We start from the raw sequence: 21,183 nt of genomic DNA on the forward strand, positions 1-21,183 counted from the left end.
GTCAGCCAGGAGCCGCCAGTCAGCCAGGAGCCGCCAGTCAGCCAGGAGCCGCCAGTCAGCCAGCCAGTCAGCCAGTCAGCCGCCAGTCTGCCAGGATCCGCCAGAGCCGCCAGTCAGCCAGGAGCCGCCAGTCAGCCAGGAGCCGCCATTCAGCCAGGATCCGCCATTCAGCCAGGATCCGCCGGAACCGCCAGTCAGCCAGGATCTGCCGGAACCGCCAGTCAGCCAGGATCTGCCAGAACCACCAGTCAGCCAGGATCTGCCAGAACCACCAGTCAGCCAGTATCTGCCAGAACCACCAGCCAGCCAGGATCTGCCAGATCCATCAACCTGCTTGAGCTTCCTCTCAGTCCTGAGCTTCCCCTCAGTCCTGAGCTTCCTCAGTAGTGAGGCACCCCTCAGTCCAGGTGGGCCCTTTGTTGGGGTTAGTAGGCCTGGGTTGGCGGCGAGGGTCGCCAATCAAGGGACGCGAAGGAGGTGGACAGAGACTATGTTGGAATGGGCTCCACGTCCAGCGCCAGAGCCGCCACCGTGGACAGACGCCCACCCAGACCCTCCCCTATGGATTTAGGTGGCGGCCGGGAGTCCGCTCCTTTGGGGGGGGTACTGTCACGCCCTGGCCTTAGTATTTTGTGTTTTCGTTAGTATTTTGGTGAGGCCAGGGTGTGACATGGGGATTTATGTGGTTTGTTTTGTCTGGGGTTGTTTGTAATTATGGGATTGTGGTTAGAGTGGTACTCTAGGTAAGTCTATGGTTGCCTAGAGTATATTATATACACTTTCAGAGAACAGTCGTGCTGGATAGCGCATTGTAGAAAGAATATTCAAGTCAGCTTTCTACAGTGTGGGTCAGCATTACATGATGAAAACCAAACAAGTACTTACAAAGCCAAGCTGCTGAGAGCATAATTGACGTGCTGACAGTCATCGGGGTAGGCAACAGTGGCTCTGGTGAAGCAGGTCAGAGCCGTCCGCAGCACCTTCAGCTGGGGCAGCGGCACCTGCCATCTCCCTGTGTGCACCTCTACCAGCTTTACAGGGAGACAGAGAAACAGGGGCTGTGATTGAGATACACAGGCCAGTGCAGATTATTGGATCCGTATGTCATGCGTTGTTGTGGTTTCTGAATTCTGAAATATTAAAACCTTTTTTCAGGTGAGGTATTGTAGAGATCTCAGCATCTCTGCAGTCGAAACTTGTGTAGCTGGCTAGCAATCTAGATTTTAGACCATGTGGCAAGGGAATGCTTCAGAGAAGAGTGCTGCTCATCTGAAATGTTTTACAGTAGCTAGCTCAAATTGGGTTTCATTGCTCGTTAGATGTGCTGGGTAGTACCACCTCAATACTTACTATAAAATCAAGTGACAGTGCAACTTATTTGTCAATGTTTTTGGCAAGTGGAGTGAGCCAATATATTTTTTGCATGATCCTCTCTTTGACTAGACTACTGACGTTGTGACGCCATGTCCATTTCCTGAAGAATGTGTGTATACTTCATATTTTGGCAAATTTAGTATGCGGGAACTTTTGGCATACTCACTACATCCATACTATGACCAATAAGCATACTATATAATCAGTGCGGGTTAGTATGAGTATTCGAACACAGCTCTAGTTAGTTTCTAGTAATCTCTCCTAGTTCAGTCTTCTTTGGATTTTATATGGCATTTGGCAAGCAACTTTAAGTTGCATCAACCAACTGGACTGGAGTGTGGACCTCATTCGTCTGTCATTCACCCACGTGGGTGTATCCTCCTAAAAACAACTGAGATGGGAGAGGCGGGACTTGCAGCGCAACATTTATTTATTTTATTTCACCTTTATTTAACCAGGTAGGCAAGTTGAGAACAAGTTCTCATTAACAATTGCGACCTGGCCAAGATAAAGCAAAGCAGTTCGACACATACAACGACACAGAGTTACACATGGAGTAAAACAAACATACAGTCAATAATACAGTATAAACAAGTCTATATACGATGTGAGCAAATGAGGTGAGATAAGGGAGGTAAAGGCAAAAAGGCCATGGTGGCAAAGTAGATACAATATAGCAAGTAAAACACTGGAATGGTAGATTTGCAATGGGAGAATGTGCAAAGTAGAAATACAAATAATGGGGGTGCAAAGGAGCAAAATAAATAAATTAATTAAATACAGTAGGGAAAGAGGTAGTTGTTTGGGCTAAATTATAGGTGGGCTATGTACAGGTGCAGTAATCTGTGAGCTGCTCTGACAGTTGGTGCTTAAAGCTAGTGAGGGAGATAAGTGTTTCCAGTTTCAGAGATTTTTGTAGTTTGTTCCAGTCATTGGCAGCAGAGAACTGGAAGGAGAGGCGGCCAAAGAAAGAATTGGTTTTGGGGGTGACTAGAGAGATATACCTGCTGGAGCGTGTGCTACAGGTGGGAGATGCAATGGTGACCAGCGAGCTGAGATAAGGGGGGACTTTACCTAGCAGGGTCTTGTAGATGACATGGAGCCAGTGGGTTTGGCGACGAGTATGAAGCGAGGGCCAGCCAACGAGAGCGTACAGGTCGCAATGGTGGGTAGTATATGGGGCTTTGGTGACAAAACGGATTGCACTGTGATAGACTGCATCCAATTTGTTGAGTAGGGTATTGGAGGCTATTTTGTAAATGACATCGCCAAAGTCGAGGATCGGTAGGATGGTCAGTTCTACAAGGGTATGTTTGGCAGCATGAGTGAAGGATGCTTTGTTGCGAAATAGGAAGCCAATTCTAGATTTAACTTTGGATTGGAGATGTTTGATATGGGTCTGGAAGGAGAGTTTACAGTCTAACCAGACACCTAAGTATTTGTAGTTGTCCACGTATTCTAAGTGCGTCTAAAATAGAACCAAATTCTATTTTAACGCCTGGTTATGTAAATGCTTGTTGACACACACGAGCAATTTGGATGAAATTATTGAATAACATGCATGTGTACATTTATTTTGCAGGCGTTGTGGTCAGCATGTTACACAGCAAGTGGCAATAGATTTCAGGAACTCAGCGCCTTACCACTGTGAGCTAACTGTCCAGAACCACATTGTAAGCGATGGCCATTATTTTATTATGAGTGTGCCAGTGGACTTATGGTAAGTATGCTTTACTGAGAAAGTGTTGGGATCAGGTACAATTACCCACCCCTAAACGAATATTTATGAGCAATTCCCCCCACCCACAACTTCTCACCTTAATGCATTATTTTATTTTTCTTCGAGGGGCTGAAATTGGGACTGATCTCAACTACGCGTTTCCAGTCGTTGAGATCTGATTCTGCGCAGCGCAAGATGAGACATGCATATCATCAATCAACTACATTTCTCAAATACTTTGGGGCTAAATTCCAGCAAAACTTGGGAGAAGGGTGCAAGTGCAGCCTGCAGTTCAGAGCGACCCTGCATCTGCAGGAACCCCTCTATACTTATATTGGTACATGTTTATTAAGATAGGACAGGCGGGAGCGCTCCAGTGCAGTACGTGGTGTTAATGCACAATGTTGGATATCAGCCGCAGATAAACTCCACTGAAAAAGGAGAGGGCCCGACAACAGTAGCTAGCCATACACCAATAGGCAGTGTCCTTCACCCCGCCTGTCGGGCACTGCTTTCCCGCAGTTCTGTTAACGACAGCAGGTGATCGGCAGTGTTTTGCCGCAGTTCTGTTAACGACAGCAGGTGATCGGCAGGCTGGAACAAAGGACACTGCTAGTTTATCCAGCTAGTCCGGTACACAGCAGGCGGGGGCTACACCGTGTGCTAACTAGCTATGTGCGCTAGCTAACAAACACATGGTGTCGCTACTTTATTTTATTTATTTATCCGTTATTTTACCAGGTAAGTATTCCCCAGCAACGACCTGGGGAATAGTTACAGGGGAGGGGGGGGGGTGAATGAGCCAATTGTAAACTGGGGATTATTAGGTGTCCGTGATGGTTTGAGGGCCAGATTGGGAATTTAGCCAGGACACCGGGGTTAACACCCCTACTCTTACGATAAGTGCCATGGGATCATTAATAACCTGAGAGTCGGGACACCCGTTTAACGTCCCATCCGAAAGACTGCACCCTACACATATTCTTTTAGACCAGAGGAAAGAGTGCCTCCTACTGGCCCTCCAACTGGTCTCCCATCCAGGAACTGACCAGGACCAACCCTGCTTAGCGTCAGAAACAAGGCAGCAGTGGTACCTAGTTAGCTAGCACAGCCTGCTATTCTAGTGGGAGGCGGGTGCTACCGGTAAACAGTGTCCTTCGTCCCCGCCTATCAGGCACTGTTTCCCCAAAGTTCTGTTAAATACGATGAGGGCAATCTAGAACACGGTGTCGCTAACTAACACATACTATCGCTCCAACCTGACGTTCTTGCGGGAGCGACCGGTAGACTGTCCTTCGCCACTGCCTGTTGGGCACTGTTTTCCAGCATTTCTGTTCCGCAGGCAGAAGACAAGGCCACTGTCTACCAGTTTCAATCCCGCTAACTAGCAAGGAGGACTTCGGGAGTCGGGATTAAAAAACCTCAGATAATACTTTTATTTATCACATTCAAGTGTGAAGATGTGCCCGGGGGAGGGTGGCCTAACTACTTACAAAATGCGTGCTTCTGACGAAGTAAGGTACCTTAACATTTAAGGTAATTTCATAATTCAACATATTTGCTACTACTTCAATCAGTCCCGTTTTAAAAGACTCCCTTATCTATTTTCCATTCCCTGAGACCAACCAGAAATTATTTATTGGCCAAATATTCCCAGATTTTTATAAAACAGCCACACATGTGGACTCGTTTCTGCATCACCAAATTTTGCGTCAGGCAAAAAAGTAGGCTACGCTAACCTATTAGCTCGTTCAGTGCCGCGGGAGCAAGACAGTAGTGGAGCGCTTCTCACAATGGTGCTCATTTAAAGTCAGATCAAAGCTGCTGAATCAATGACAAAACATGTATTTGTACTGCTCTAATTACATTGATAACTAGTTTATAATAGCAATAAGGCACATCTGGGGTTTGTTGGTGGTATATGGCCAATATACCACGGCTAAGGGTTGTATCCAGGCACTCCGTGTTGCAGTACGCTTAAGAACAGCCCTTAGCTCTGGTATATTGGCCATATACCACACCCCTCGGGCCTTATTATCCTAATTAACACAATCTGCTGTAATTTGTTCACAAAAAAATGAAGATCTAAATGCATATTCCCATTAAACTGATTTGAGATCAAGTGATTGACATGCAGATGCAATTTGGACGTTTCACGTGAAGAATTGTCATTCATGATTAACAGTGATGGCCCATTTTGAAACTAGGTATGCCTTACTTGGTGTTTGGGGGTATTAAAAATAGAGGGCGCTGCCGTTTTTTTATATTTTATTATGCAGGCTACACTGTCCCACAATCATCCTGTTGTCCCCCCATATGGGTATTTTAAAATGTGGTCACCCTAGCTTTTTGCCAAGAGACATAGCTATGTGACAGCTTTAGCTAGCGTATCATTAGCCAACTGGCTAAATGTAAACACTAACATATTACAGCACAGCTAGCTTACATGTCAGCTTATTGTCATTTTAGCTAAACTTGTGGACACAATCAGTAACGTTAGGCTTCTTCACAGTGATAGTTATAGCGTTTCAATCGGTGACGTCACCTGCTCTGAGACCTTGAAGTAGTGGTGCTCTGAAAGGGCCACGGCTTTTGTGGAGCGATGGGTAACGATGCTTCGTGGGTGACTGTTGTTGATGTGTGCAGAGGGCCCCTGGTTCGCGCCCGGGTATGGGCGAGGGGACGGTGTGAAGCAATAGCAATCCTAGGTAGTGTTCGTAAATTCAGAGCGTTGTCAGATATGCCGTTCAGAACGTTTCGCCACAGATAGAACAATGAGACAGATATTTTACCGGATGTATAAATGTTGGTGTTTCCGCACACTACCAAATATCCTGCCGAGACGAAACCCAGTAGCAGGCAGTGGGAGAAGATGTTTTTTGGCTGACATTCTGCACATTTTCTCATCCATACAGTTCAGAAATGTAATCTGTAACAAACAGTGGACTGCGTTTTGTAGACTTTACCATTTGCAATATATATATATAAAATTCTAAATGGTGTTTAGGAGTACAAGGGCGAATCGAGTTAATACGCACATCAGCGTAAGCGTTCCCTAACGGAAATAAATAAATGCTAGAACGCGCCAATTGGATCCCGCTAGCTCGTTCTTGGCTTTGCCATCTCCTTGCTTGTTCTGCCCACTAGGATTTATTTGCTCCCATTGGAAACGACAGGTCTATCTTTGGTTGCGCTCTCCGGAGCGTACACTGGATGCTGAGGAGTAGGGTTGATCAGAGCGTTCTGGCCTCACAACAGTCAAGCACCCAAGCTACTTCCAGACACAAGTGAGAGAACACCTCTCTAGCAATTTTAATCACCCCCAGCAAAACTGGTTAGGCTGTTTTCATATTGTTTAGAGCGGTGGTGACTGTGCTGCTAGCATGACGTTTACAGTACTGACACCGGTCATATTCAACGGATGTTGCGCGTTCGTAAATTCCTTATTCTTCGAGAGTGCTATGAATTCGCAGTAGATGGCTAGAGTGAATTTACGAACGCACCCATAGTTAGCGTGTAACGTCACATAGTGGTAGCTAAAGTTGGCTAGCTAGCCAAGTCAAAGAGAAATAAAAGCTCTGTGGGGTAACGTTATAGCTAACTAGGCCAGTATGGGTTGACTGAATTTGCGATGAATGCTTGCTAGCTAGCTAATTAATGCGATGCTACGTAACGTTAGCAAATAAATTACTTTACTAGCCATCTGAACAGCCTTGCTTCGTACTGCAAGCAACTGGCTACTTCGTAGCTAGCAAGCTTGGCGTAAGAACTCGCCTCTCTCCCAACGTGATTTAGCTTACCTTACAAAACTCGGAGCAATATTCTTTGCTTTGTACTGAACAGTTGTCGTTAGAGTATATGTATAAAGTCTCCAGTTCCAATTCTAGCCTGTCTGTTTCCAAATCACTTTCCCCCTCCGCCATACTGGCTCGTTTACCTTGCACATAAAGGGACTTCTAGCGGATAGGTTGACAAACTACAACAACTCATATCCTGGATCTAGATTGAATAACAACTACATCAATATGAAGGGTTATGAGAAAGCAAGGCAGTTGCTCGTAATGCTTTGTAACATTTTTATGACCAGGCATTAAACAGCAGGAAATCTTACAGACTGTGCAAGTGCCAAAGTGATGATAAACTGCTGGAATGGGTAGACAACAGAGATCAATACACATGGGTAAAGCCAGTGCTTGACTTGGGCAGGAGCTCACTAAAACTGAGTACCAGCACCTCAAATGTTCTTTTCTGCTGGAGTTCCTGCATCTCCTAGAATATTAGCTCCAAAGTATAGAGTTCCTGCACCTAAATATAAATGGTACGTAGAGAACATTCCTCATGTCACCGTGCAAAGGGCAATTGATGTCCCTCAAGAATCTCTGCCCTGCCAGTAGTGGCATCACTATCCACATACTGCAAAGCAATGTGGAATGTCAAAGCACAATACAATAGGCAGAATAAGGCAATACAATGCAAGTATTGCCAGACAGCAAGACATACAGTCGTTGATTGATGAGATTATTTTTTATATAACAGTGAGAACTTATTTTGGAGACAGTGATTTGGGTTACAAAGCACCCTTGTCTCTCAGCTTGGATAGCAGAATTTCATTCTTATGACACTCCTGTAAGAAAGAGTATTGAATTAGTAAAACAACGTCAGTGATTCACTTTATCAGTTTAGAAGGGAAAATGCAAAAAAATACAAATAAATACATTTTTAAAAATCAGCTCTGGGAGACTACGGTAGAACACATTCATAAAACAGTTAACTAGTTCCGTCATGTTTTACCATACATAACCAGAATGCGGTTCTCTCTCAGGCCTCACCTCTTTGAAGTCCTTGACAGTTTTGAAGTAGAGCCTCTGTTTGTCCAGCAGCTCATCATTCAGCTGGTCTCTCCTCATCTTATTCTCCTGCTTCTTCTTCTCCATCTGTAGACATCACCAATATGCATCACACAACACTCATATTTAAGTGTTTTTCACTAGGGCCACGAGGAAAGCACCTGGAGTCTTCAGCTCAAGCTGTCATTAGGCAGCGTACAGTGAAGATAAGAGAGATGGTTAGTTACCGTACTCACCTTAATGCGGCTTTGTTTGATTCCCACCACTATCTGCTCCATCTGTCTCAACTGCCCCTTGGCCCCCAAAGACGCCATCGCCCTGAGCAAGACAGAAGACCACGGCGTAGACAGAATGTAAACCTGCTGGACTCCATTACCCATAATACGAAAAGCAGGATAGGTTTATAAAGGGTAAATTGTGAAAATACTCACTGTTGGAAGTTGTCATGGATGGAATTCAGCAAGTTCACCTACAGAAACAGATCAACACGGGGTGGCAGATAGCCTAGTGGTTAGAGCAATGAGCCAGTAACCGAAAGGTTGCTACAGTGCCTTGCGAAAGCATTCGGCCCCCTTGAACTTTGCGACCTTTTGCCACATTTCAGGCTTCAAACATAAAGATATAAAACTGTATTTTTTTGTGAAGAATCAACAACAAGTGGGACACAATCATGAAGTGGAACGACATTTATTGGATATTTCAAACTTTTTTAACAAATCAAAAACTGAAAAATTGGGCGTGCAAAATTATTCAGCCCCTTTACTTTCAGTGCAGCAAACTCTCTCCAGAAGTTCAGTGAGGATCTCTGAATGATCCAATGTTGACCTAAATGACTAATGATGATAAATACAATCCACCTGTGTGTAATCAGGTCTCCGTATAAATGCACCTGCACTGTGATAGTCTCAGAGGTCCGTCAAAAGCGCAGAGAGCATCATGAAGAACAAGGAACACACCAGGCAGGTCCGAGATACTGTTGTGAAGAAGTTTAAAGTCGGATTTGGATACAAAAATATTTCCCAAGCTTTAAACATCCCAAGGAGCACTGTGCAAGCGATAATATTGAAATGGAAGGAGTATCAGACCACTGCAAATCTACCAAGACCTGGCCGTCCCTCTAAACTTTCAGCTCATACAAGGAGAAGACTGATCAGAGATGCAGCCAAGAGGCCCATGATCACTCTGGATGAACTGCAGAGATCTACAGCTGAGGTGGGAGACTCTGTCCATAGGACAACAATCAGTCGTATATTGCACAAATCTGGCCTTTATGGAAGAGTGGCAAGAAGAAAGCCATTTCTTAAAGATATCCATAAAAAGTGTTGTTTAAAGTTTGCCACAAGCAACCTGGGAGACACACCAAACATGTGGAAGAAGGTGCTCTGGTCAGATGAAACCAAAATTGAACTTTTTGGCAACAATGCAAAACGTTATGTTTGGCGTAAAAGCAACACAGCTCATCACCCTGAACACACCATCCCCACTGTCAAACATGGTGGTGGCAGGATCATGGTTTGGGCCTGCTTTTCTTCAGCAGGGACAGGGAAGATGGTTCAAATTGATGGGAAGATGGATGGAGCCAAATACAGGACCATTCTGGAAGAAAACCTGATGGAGTCTGCAAAAGACCTGAGACTGGGACGGAGATTTGTCTTCCAACAAGACAATGATCCAAAACATAAAGCAAAATCTACAATGGAATGGTTCAAAAATAAACATATCCAGGTGTTAGAATGGCCAAGTCAAAGTCCAGACCTGAATCCAATCGAGAATCTGTGGAAAGAACTGAAAACTGCTGTTCACAAATGCTCTCCATCCAACCTCACTGAGCTCGAGCTGTTTTGCAAGGAGGAATGGGAAAAAATGTCAGTCTCTCTATGTGCAAAACTGATAGAGACATACCCTAAGCGACTTACAGCTGTAATCGCAGCAAAAGGTGGCGCTACAAAGTATCAACTTAAGGGGGCTGAATAATTTTGCACGCCCAATTTTTCAGTTTTTGATTTGTTAAAAAAGTTTGAAATATCCAATAAATGTCGTTCCACTTCATGATTGTGTCCCACTTGTTGTTGATTCTTCACAAAAAAATACAGTTTTATATCTTTGTTTGAAGCCTGAAATGTGGCAAAAGGTCGCAAAGTTCAAGGGGGCCGAATACTTTCGCAAGGCACTGTAGATCGAATCCCCAAGCTGACTTGGTAAACATCTGTCGTTCTGCCCTTGAACAAGGCAGTTAACCCACTGTTCCTAGGCCATCATTTTAAATAAGAATTTGTTCTTAATAACTGACTTGCCTAGTTAAAAAAAATTTAAACACAGAAGATGATTACCATGAGTAAACAAGCTGATTTCAGCTGTAATGACTCTATGAAATTGATGCCCTCTCCTCTTACCTCCTTCTCCAGGTACACCTTCTTGTCATCTAATGTGTAATACAAGGTGAAGAACTGCTTGGTCTCCTTATGTGTTGCTGAAACTAGGGGACACACACAAAAGTAATGGTTCTTTGATGTAAGAATTAGTTAACAAATCAATAAGTGGTTGAGGCTAAGACCTTGGCCATAGAGCTCAATGAACCTCTTCTGATACTGGTTCAGTTCTGCCCTGCTCGGCACCTCGTCTATCTTCCTCTGCAGGATGGCGATCTCACGGTTCCTCCAAGCCTATCAGAGAGTAGCCCTCAGGTCATGAGCAAATAAAGGACTTGGTAAGATGACCACTATTTGCATGCTCCAAACAGAATGCCTAAGTGAATTCAAATTGATTATGCAGGAATGAATCCTGCTACAGCATTGTGCATTTTACCATCATCAGTCTGATCTTCTGTAGCTTATCTCTGTCTGTGTTGTACTGCTTGTCGATTAGCTGACTCCTCTCCTTAGGGCGAGAGTGAGAAAGAGGGGGAAAGAAAGTCAGTCACAGTGTAACATTTATTAAACATAGACAAAAAAAAGTGTTAGCTGGTCTTGGGAGTGTGTTACCTTCTCATCCTCTGTATCATCTCCTGACTCCATCTTCAGGTCCTCAATGTTCTGCTGCAGGCGAACCATCTACTCCTGGAAAAAAAATTGCACTCCATGTTAGTTGTTTTGCTATTACCAGGAAATAAGGGAATTACATCACAAATACACCTGTGAAGTAGGTCCATTTCAAACTTAAATCTAACAAGTCATATGTGGATGGACTATGACAGACGAGCTAAATTACTTCTATGCTCGCTTCGAGGCAAGTAACACTGAAACATGCATGAGAGCATCAGCTGTTCCGGACGACTGTGTGATTACGTAGCTGATGTGAGTAAGACCTTAAAAACAGGTCAAGGCCGCAGGGCCAGACGCATTACCAGGACGTAATGTGCTGACCAACTGGCAAGTGTCTTCACTGACATTTTTAACCTGTCCCTGAGTGAGTCTGTAAAACCAACATGTTTCAAGCAGACCACCATAGTCAATGTGCCCAAGAACACTAAGGTAATCTGCCTAAATGACTACCGACCTGTAGCACTCACGCATGTAGCCATGAAGTGATTTGAAAGGCTGGTCATGGCTCACAACACCATTACCCCAGAAACCCTAGCTCCACTCCAATTTGCATACCGCCCCAACAGATCCACAGATGATGCAATCTGTATTGCACACAATACTGCCCTTTCCCACTTATCACTAAGCTCAGGACCCTGGGACTAAACATCTCCCTCTGCAACTGGATCCTGGACTTCCTGACGGGCCACCCCCAGGTGGTAAGGGTAGGTAACAACACATCCACCACGCTGATCCTCAACACGGGGGCCCCTCAGGGGTGCGTGCTCAGTTACCTCCTGTACTCCCTGTTCACTCATGACTGCATGGCCAGGTACAACTCCAACACCATCATCAAGTTTGCTGATGACACAACAGTGGTAAGCCTGATTACTGACAACAAGACAGCCTATGGGGAGGTCATCAGATGATTGTGGACTACAGGAAAAGGAGGACCGAGCACGCCCCCATTCTCATCGCCAGGGCTGTAGTGGAGCAGGTGATGAGTTCCAAGTTCCTTGGTGTCCACATCACCAACAAACTATCATGGTCCAAACACACTTAGACAGTTGTGAAGAGGGCATGAAAAAAACTATTCCCCCTCAGGAGACTGAAAAGATTTGGCATGGGTCCTCAGATCCTCAAAAGGTTCTACAGCTACACCATCAAGAGCATCCTGACTGGTTGCATCACTGCCTGGTATGGCAACTGCTCGGCCTCCGCACACAAGGCACTACAGAGGGTAGTGCGTACGGCCAAGTACATCACCGGGGCCAAGGTTCCTGCCATCCAGGATCTCTATACCAGGTGGTGTCAGAGGAAGGCCCTAAAAATTGTAAAAGACTCCAGCCACCCTAGTCATAGACTGTTCTCTCTGCTACCGCACGGTACTGGAGCACCAAGTCTAGGTCCAAAAGGCTTTTTAACAGCTTCTACCCCCAAGCCATAAGACTCCTAAACAGCTAATCAAAGGGCTACCGAGACCCCTGTTTTACACTGCTGCTGCTCTCTGGTTATCTAAGTATAGTCACTTTAACTCTACCTACATGTACATATTACCTCTATTAACTTGACTAACCGGTGCCCTTGTACATTGACTCTGTACCAGTACCCCCTGTATATAACCTCGCTATTGTTATTTTACTGCTGCTGTTTTATTATTTGTTATTTTTATCTTCTTTTTTTTTTTACTTAACATTTATTTTTCTTAACCAACAATGCTTCAAGAAGTCTAAGGGCTTGTTACTAAGCGTTTCACTGTAAGGTCTACACCTGTTGTATGTGCATGCATTATGCATGTGACAAATAACATTTGATTTGAAAATATGCAGACTCACTCTACAATGTGTCTGGAACTCCTGCTCTTGGTGCTTCGGGTTCTCATTCATGCCTACCAGAGCCCTCAGCTTCTCCAACAGTCTGTGGCACACACAGGGAGGATGAGAAAAGTCCAAAACACCTGTATAATTTTAGGGGTTTATATACTAACAACCACTGAATTAATGCCTTAATGGTTTGGTCTGTATGTGCCACATTCACCCAGTATCAGCCTGGCCCTCAGCCTCTTCAAGGGCACTCAGCTCTTTCTCCAGTCTCTCGGTCTGCTCTGTGGCCTCCAACAGTTTGCTCTTAGCTTCCACACACCCTGATTTTACACCCAAGTGTTTGGCTTGTAGCTGAAAACACACCAAATACACATACTTTTAGTTACTTCTGACAGGAAGTGCATTGTATCCTTCCATTTAAGAAATGCATGGCTATTTTACACAACGTTCTGTGAAATTCATAAAGTCCAGTCGTCACCTCCTCCAACTGCTTGGTCTTCTGTTGGATCTGTTTGTTCAGAGAGGTCACTATCCTACGGTGCTGCTGGATTGGCCCGTACCACTCTGGACGGTCCTCTGCAGACCTCTCCAACTGATGGAAATGTGTATGTGGAAACACTTTTAACTACACACTGTGGCATTGACTTATTCTTTAAAACATGACAAATATTTTATGATTGCAGTTAACCATTTAACCCTGCTGTGGGAGTCGCTCACCTTCTCAGCATACTCAGATGCTATCTGTTTCATCTCCTCAGACTGCAGCCCAACTATCTGTCCCACTGTGCTAGCCGTTAGCCTCCCCTGTATTGATGTTACATATTAAATAAAACAACTTTACACAGTAATCAACCACACAGTAAAGGCGCTGGCAAAGAGAAGAACTAAAGCCATGCCTACCTCCTGTCACCATGGCAGCCATGCTGGGCATCAGTGTTTTGATGCGCAGCTGAGAGGATATATCACAGGGAGTCAGGGACATCATCACAAAGAGGGATGCATTTCTGTAGTATTGGACATGGGGCTGCGGTTGGTTTTAGACCTCCGCTGCCTGCAGGTACTCCTCCTCCTCCTGCGACCCCTCTGTAATCCCTGGGGGTGTGGCCTGAGAGCCTGGCATCAACAAGGCTTTCCGGTCCTCTGCCTGTAGGGAACAGGGGGATACCATCTTTCATCGTGGTTTCACTTTCTACTAAAGCTACAGTTCACAGAATACCTATGATCCACAAGTCTCCATCCCTGTAATATTGTTTGTAATGATCGACCTCCTGTCCCTGTCTTCATCATTCTGTAGTTATAGGCTTTGAATTTATATAATGCTACAATTAACTTTACAAATATGACAGTAATTTCAATAAATCTCACCTGGTCCTGTTTTGTCTGCTTGCTGAATCCATACTGTCTAAAACACAGGTCTAATAAGTACTTAAATCACTGTTAGGCACAGGAGGTTGGTGGCACCTTAATTGGGGAAGACAGGCACGTGAAAATGGCTGGAGCGTAATAGTGGAAAGGTATCAACAACATCAAACACATGGCTTCCATGTGTTTGATGCCATCCCATTTGCTCCGTTTCAGCCATTATTATGAGCCGTCCTCCCCTCAACAGCCTCCACTGCTGTTAGGATACTGGTACATGAAAGGAGCACATAACACACGTATGCACACACACCCACTCCATGCTTGTTTTAAATTAGTACTATCTTCTGTATCGAAACACACACACAACAAGCATTCATGTGAAACACTCCTTGCAGTGAACGAGTCCATTATATACTTACAGAAGGTAATCTGACATTCTAATATAAGGATGGATGAGACACAGGAAAATAATAGGAAAATGAAAGGAACACAATTGTCAAATGGGATGAGATCACATTGGTTCTGATTCTCAATGACAAGGTAAAAATCTGTCGTTCTGCCCGAACAAGGCAGTTCCTAGGCCGTCATTGTAAATAAGAATTTATTCTTAACTGACCCACCTAGTTAAATAAAGGTAAAAACATATATTTTTTTAATGTGAACATGTAACAAGAACTGTGGAGAAAGTTGGATATGGAGGACTGAATATGGAGAGATGGAGAGAGCGAGAGAGACAGGCAGCCTACCTTCCGTACTCCAATAGAGTGGAGTGAACCCTGTACTCCTCGTCCAACAGGGATCCTGCTTCAACCTGTCTCTTGTATTTCCTATGAGGTTTATACACTTCCTGTCAATACCAGAGGAGAAAAACAACATGCTGTGTGGTTTTAAAGTCTCTATACTATAACAAAGGGGGCCTTTAAATTAAATCAAATTTCATTTGTCATATGCTACGTAAACAACAGGTATAGTCTATTTTTATTTAACTAGGTAAGTCAGTTAAGAACAACTTTTTATTTACAATGACAGCCTACACCGGCCAAACCCGGACGATGCTGGGCCAATTGTGCCCCGCCCTGTGGGACTCCCAATCACGGCCGATTGTGATACAGCCTGGAGACAAACCGTATCGAGTCGATGAGGTAATTGAGGAAGATACAGTGCCTTGCGAAAGTATTCGGCCCCTTTGAACTTTGCGACCTTTTGCCACATTTCAGGCTTCAAACATAAAGATATAAAACTGTATTTTTTTGTGAAGAATCAACAACAAGTGGAACACAATCATGAAGTGGAATGACATTTATTGGATATTTCAAACTTTTTTAACAAATCAAAAACTGAAAAATTGGGCGTGCAAAATTATTCAGCCCCCTTAAGTTAATACTTTGTAGCGCCACCTTTTGCTGCGATTACAGCTGTAAGTCGCTTGGGGTATGTCTCTATCAGTTTTGCACATCGAGAGACTGACATTTTTTTCCCATTCCTCCTTGCAAAACAGCTTGAGCTCAGTGAGGTTGGATGGAGAGCATTTGTGAATTGCAGTTTTCAGTTCTTTCCACAGATTCTCGATTGGATTCAGGTCTGGACTTTGACTTGGCCATTCTAACGCCTGGATATGTTTATTTTTGAACCATTCCATTGTAGATTTTGCTTTATGTTTTGGATCATTGTCTTGTTGGAAGACAAATCTCCATCCCAGTCTCAGGTCTTTTGCAGACTCCATCAGGTTTTCTTCCTGTATTTGGCTCCATCCATCTTCCCATCAATTTGAACCATCTTCCCTGTCCCTGCTGAAGAAAAGCAGGCCCAAACCATGATGCTGCCACCACCATGTTTGACAGTGGGGATGGTGTGTTCAGGGTGATGAGCTGTGTTGTTTTTCCCCCAAACATAACGTTTTGCATTGTTGCCAAAAAGTTCCATTTTGGTTTCATCTGACCAGAGCACCTTCTTCCACATGTTTGGTGTGTCTCCCAGGTGGCTTGTGGCAAACTTTAAACAACACTTTTTATGGATATCTTTAAGAAATGGCTTTCTTCTTGCCACTCTTCCATAAAGGCCAGATTTGTGCAATATACGACTGATTCTTGTCCTATGGACAGAGTCTCCCACCTCAGCTGTAGATCTCTGCAGTTCATCCAGAGTGATCATGGGCCTCTTGGCTGCATCTCTGATCAGTCTTCTCCTTGTATGAGCTGAAAGTTTAGAGGGACGGCCAGGTCTTGGTAGATTTGCAGTGGTCTGATACTCCTTCCATTTCAATATTATCGCTTGCACAGTGCTCCTTAATAACATCCTCCTTGATGTTTAAAGCTTGGGAAATCTTTTTGTATCCAAATCCGGCTTTAAACTTCTTCACAACAGTATCTCGGACCTGCCTGGTGTGTTCCTTGTTCTTCATGATGCTCTCTGCGCTTTTAACGGACCTCTGAGACTATCACAGTGCAGGTGCATTTATACGGAGACTTGATTACACACAGGTGGATTGTATTTATCATCATTAGTCATTTAGGTCAACATTGGATCATTCAGAGATCCTCACTGAACTTCTGGAGAGAGTTTGCTGCACTGAAAGTAAAGGGGCTGAATAATTTTGCACGCCCAATTTTTCAGTTTTTGATTTGTTAAAAAAGTTTGAAATATCCAATAAATGTCGTTCCACTTCATGATCGTGTCCCACTTGTTGTTGATTCTTCACAAAAAAATACAGTTTTATATCTTTATGTTTGAAGCGTGAAATGTGGCAAAAGGTCGCAAAGTTCAAGGGGGCCGAATACTTTCGCAAGGCACTGTATGTATATACACTGCTCAAAAAAATAAAGGGAACACTAAAATAACACATCCTAGATCTGAATGAATGAAATATTCTTATTAAATACTTTTTTCTTTACATAGTTGAATGTGCTGACAACAAAATCACACAAAAATTATCAATGGAAATCAAATGTATCAACCCATGGAGGTCTGGATTTGGAGTCACACTCAAAATGAAAGTGGAAAACCACACTACAGGCTGATCCAACTTTGATGTAATGTCCTTAAAACAAGTCCAAATGAGGCTCAGTAGTGTGTGTGGCCTCCACGTGCCTGTATGACCTCCCTACAACGCCTGGCATGCTCCTGATGTGGTGGCGGATGGTCTCCTGAGGGATCTCCTCCCAGACCTGGACTAAAGCATCCGCCAACTCCTGGACAGTCTGTGGTGCAACGTGGCGTTGGCGGATGGAGCAAGACATGATGTCCCAGATGTGCTCAATTGGATTCAGGTCTGGGGAACAGGCGGGTCCATAGCAGTCCATTACATCCATAGCATCAATGCCTTCCTCTTGCAGGAACTGCTGACACACTCCAGCCACATGAGGTCTAGCATTGTCTTGCATTAGGAGGAACGCAGGGCCAACCGCACCAGCATATGGTCTCACAAGGGGTCTGAGGATCTCATCTCGGTACCTAATGGCAGTCAGGCTACCTCTGGTGAGCACATGGAGGGCTGTGCGGCCACCCAAAGAAATGCCACCCCACACCATGACTGACCCACCCCCAAAACCGGTCATGCTGGAGGATGTTGCAGGCAGCAGATCGTTCTCCACGGCGTCTCCAGACTGTCACATGTGCTCAGTGTGAACCTGCTTTCATCTGTGAAGAGCACAGGGCGCCAGTGGCGAATTTGCCAATCTTGGTGTTCTCTGGCAAATGCCAAACGTCCTGCACGGTGTTGGGCTGTAAGCCCAACCCCCACCTGTGGACGTCGGGCCCTCATACCACCCTCATGGAGTCTGTTTCTGACCCTTTGAGCAGACACATGCACATGTGTGGTCTGCTGGAGGTCATTTTGCAGGGCTCTGGCAGTGCTCCTCCTGCTCCACCTAGCACAAAGGCGGAGGTAGCGGTCCTGCTGCTGGGTTGTTGCCCTCCTACGGCCTCCTCCACGTCTCCTGATGTACTGGCCTGTCTCCTGGTAGCGCCTCCATGCTCTGGACACTACGCTGACAGACACAGCAAACCTTCTTGCCACAGCTCACATTGATGTTCCATCCTGGATGAGCTGCACTACCTGAGCCACTTGTGTGGGTTGTAGACTCCGTCTCATGCTACCACTAGAGTGAAAGCACCGCCAGCATTCAAAAGTGACCAAAACATCAGCCAGGAAGCATAGGAACTGAGAAGTGGTCTGGTCACCACCTGCAGAACCACTCCTTTATTGGGGTGTCTTGCTAATTGCCTATAATTTCCACCTGTTGTCTATTCCATTTGCACAACAGCATGTGAAATTTATTGTCAATCAGTGTTGCTTCCTAAGTGGACAGTTTGATTTCACAGAAGTGTGATTGACTTGGAGTTACATTGTGTTTAAGTGTTCCCTTTATTTTTTTGAGCAGTGTATAAGCGGATTTAATCAGAAGCCTGTAAAACGCCTGCTATCCCCTGCAGCACCATCTTTATGGCATCTTTATTGTAAAGGCTCATGGAATAATTTGACCCAGACATGGCATGTCAGCTTCATGTCAGGGAGTCACTCACCAATACATCTTTCACAGCATTTTCCTTCCTCTGGAGGAAGTCTTCATCCTAAAATGGAGGGACAATACAGGGTGCATAAGACAGGGGTTTATTCAATGAAAAGTTCAGAACATTGCACTTAGAAATGTAATGAGTAGAGTTGGAGATGAATATCCCTGCCATGGAGCCACCCTACAATAACAGCACTCACCTCAGGGAAGCTGTGTGTCTTCTGGAACTGAGAGACAGAATAGGCTCTCACATAGTCTCCCATCTCCTCCCTCGTCTCTATGGCCCTCTTCATCAGCCACTGAAGATCATACAACACCGGCAATGAATCAGACATGAGGTCACAAACCAAGTGTGGTACCCTATTACAAAACTCTAATGTCTAGGAATACACACCTGTATCACTGGAAATATATGGATGAAATCCAGCCCTTGGATCTGATGAGGCTCCTGGCAATAAGGGCACTTCATTTTGGGCAGAACAGACACAATCTTCTCTGTGAGAGCGCTGCAAAGAGATACACAAGTTCATCCAACATCAGTTACACTGGTCCAGCAACATCACTAACAGTAAATAAAATGATGCTATATGTTAGCTACTTACATTTTCTGTCCAATAGTTGAATTCTCCTGGAACAGCAGATCCACATCAATGTCAAAGTTACATGTTGTGATGCACCATGTCATCCCTCCAACCACATATACAAATACATGGTTCAGTGAATGGAATTAGAAAGGGTAGCAAGGAGATGGTAAACCAGGAATCAAAAGCCTGCAGATCTTTAGGTTTGTAATGTCAGTTGGTTCTCACCTTGTCAAAAGGTCCCAGTCCTTTTATTCGGGCTCTGAAATATCCAGCAGCAAGAAGAAGTTCCAGGATTTCTGCTAGCTTGACACTCTGCTCCTCGTCCTCCCTTGTTTCAGCCTGCAAGCCACAGTTGCTAACATCAGTTGCTTTATTTAGCAAACTGTGAATTCGCTAGCTCCAGTAGCTATCTAGCCAAGTGGCAAACCCAGGAATGTTTACATTGCAATGTTGTGTTGTTATATTATGACAGAAACCGCACTATATTAGGAAAAATGACTGACTAAAAATGATGTTACCTGAATAAGATTTCCCTCTTGATCATATTGAGCTCCTATTTTCGAACCTGTTCTCGCTCTGTGGAAAACAGACGTGGCCGCCATGTTGGACTGTGGTGTGACGAAAGCATATGACTTTGGTCTTAATTCTTGAAAAATTGTGCGTTCAAGATGTAGCTGTAATTTTTATACAAAAAGTAAGCTAACCTCACTTAGATGCCGACTGCAACACGGCCACTGTCGAGTGTTTTGGGAGTCGATAAAGTGAGTATTGAGTTAACATTTAGAAAAACAAAAGCAATACCACCACTGGATGGAGCTCTAATGCCACTAAAGATTATATAGAAAGGCTGACATGATGAAGCTCTCTAGGTCTGAAGCCTTTCCAACATCATTGCATCTTTCATTTGAACAGGGTTGTCAGTATTCCTGGAAACAAATAAATCATGCACGTTGTGATTAATGATCCTCAGTTGTTGAAGTGATGTAAGGAAGCAGGACCATCAAGTACACACCCTGTCCAATGATCCTGCCATAGGCCTATAATGCAAACCATTACCACCAACCAAATCAGTTTGTCACACAAAACGTAAAATCTATTTGCTGTGTGTGTGTGTGTCATCAACCCTTTTCTGCTCTCAGATCCAGTGTTCATCTGTGATGGGGAGATATTCTCAATTGGGCAAAAGTGCGTCCTCTCCTCAACTCATCTGTCCTCCTTTCCAACGTGACCCCAAAAACCGATAAGTGGTTGCCATATGTAGGAGAGCGTCAATTAGTTAATAGGTGAACAGAGAGTAGTTTGCTCCTCTCCTCGACTGCCGTCTTCTGGCAGAGGATGCTCCAGTGTATCCTACATGGAAGAGTTTTAAAATCTGCCACAAACCCTTTGAAACATATATTTTCTCAGAGGTGAAAAGCATGCACACATTTAAAAACAATATGCCAGGTATCTTTTTAGCTATAAAATGTCTAGCACCACTAGCTAGATGTATTTTTCTAACCATTTTTTTTAGGATACATTTTTGGGGGGGGATTTAAAATATTATTTACCTGATGGCCTGCTAGTGGAGTGTGTGTGTGTGAGAGAGAGAGAAAGCGAGAAAGAGAGAGAGAGACAATAGAACGCTCCCATTTAACAACTTGTATTTTTGAATTCCTTCTGCCTTTGTCTTCAGTATGCTTTTTGTTACAAAAAATAGATTTACCATATTTATAAGCAATACTGCGCCATTGTGTAAAAGAACAGCCATTACAGAGAGGGTTAGACCTTCACATAGGTGTGAGTGCTTTGGCAGGCACCTGATGTCTCTGTATTTCACATGAAGAAAGCTAAGATAACTGAGCTAAACGACTATTGACTAGTGCTTTGAGATACTAGTCAAGGATCATATCACCTCCACCCAGCTGACACCCTAGACCCACTCCAATTTGCTTACCGCTCC

General features: G+C 44.3%; 2 protein-coding genes across 4 annotated transcripts in view; both read right to left on the reverse strand.

Annotated features, from left to right (window-relative positions):
* Positions 1-15,018, reverse strand: part of LOC110520386 — a 28,962-nt gene extending 13,944 nt beyond the window's left edge. The window contains exons 1-14 of one of the 3 annotated variants that reach the window (XM_021597666.2): positions 14,893-15,018; positions 13,685-13,928; positions 13,502-13,588; positions 13,263-13,376; positions 12,999-13,135; positions 12,797-12,878; positions 10,923-10,997; positions 10,747-10,818; positions 10,519-10,604; positions 10,335-10,417; positions 8,373-8,410; positions 8,178-8,259; positions 7,924-8,028; positions 886-1,031 (exon numbers count right to left, since the gene is read on the reverse strand). In XM_021597666.2, the coding sequence (XP_021453341.2) occupies positions 886-1,031; positions 7,924-8,028; positions 8,178-8,255 (329 nt within the window). In that variant the 5' untranslated portion in view covers positions 8,256-8,259; positions 8,373-8,410; positions 10,335-10,417; ... (7 more) ...; positions 13,685-13,928; positions 14,893-15,018. Of the gene's footprint in view, positions 1-885; positions 1,032-6,894; positions 7,067-7,923; positions 8,029-8,177; positions 8,260-8,372; positions 8,411-10,334; positions 10,605-10,746; positions 10,819-10,922; positions 10,998-12,796; positions 12,879-12,998; positions 13,136-13,262; positions 13,377-13,501; positions 13,589-13,684; positions 13,929-14,892 lie in introns of those variants that run through there. The other 2 variants (XM_036974918.1, XM_021597667.2) reach the window with 2 other exon arrangements.
* LOC118944694 (coiled-coil domain-containing protein 93-like) lies at positions 8,369-20,014 on the reverse strand. The gene is made up of 19 exons (XM_036965063.1): positions 19,760-20,014; positions 19,467-19,580; positions 19,260-19,285; positions 19,052-19,163; positions 18,858-18,956; positions 18,668-18,715; positions 14,893-14,993; positions 14,150-14,186; positions 13,827-13,928; positions 13,695-13,733; positions 13,502-13,588; positions 13,263-13,376; positions 12,999-13,135; positions 12,797-12,878; positions 10,923-10,991; positions 10,747-10,818; positions 10,496-10,604; positions 10,335-10,417; positions 8,369-8,410 (listed from the first exon to the last, which is right to left on the reverse strand). Exons 1-19 carry the CDS (start codon positions 19,841-19,843, stop codon positions 8,369-8,371), a joined length of 1,557 nt encoding a protein of 518 aa, XP_036820958.1. The 5' UTR covers positions 19,844-20,014.
* Between the last annotated feature and the right edge of the window lie 1,169 nt (positions 20,015-21,183).

This window comes from Oncorhynchus mykiss, chromosome 3, assembly GCF_013265735.2.
Source record: "Oncorhynchus mykiss isolate Arlee chromosome 3, USDA_OmykA_1.1, whole genome shotgun sequence".
Taxonomy (NCBI): domain Eukaryota; kingdom Metazoa; phylum Chordata; class Actinopteri; order Salmoniformes; family Salmonidae; genus Oncorhynchus; species Oncorhynchus mykiss.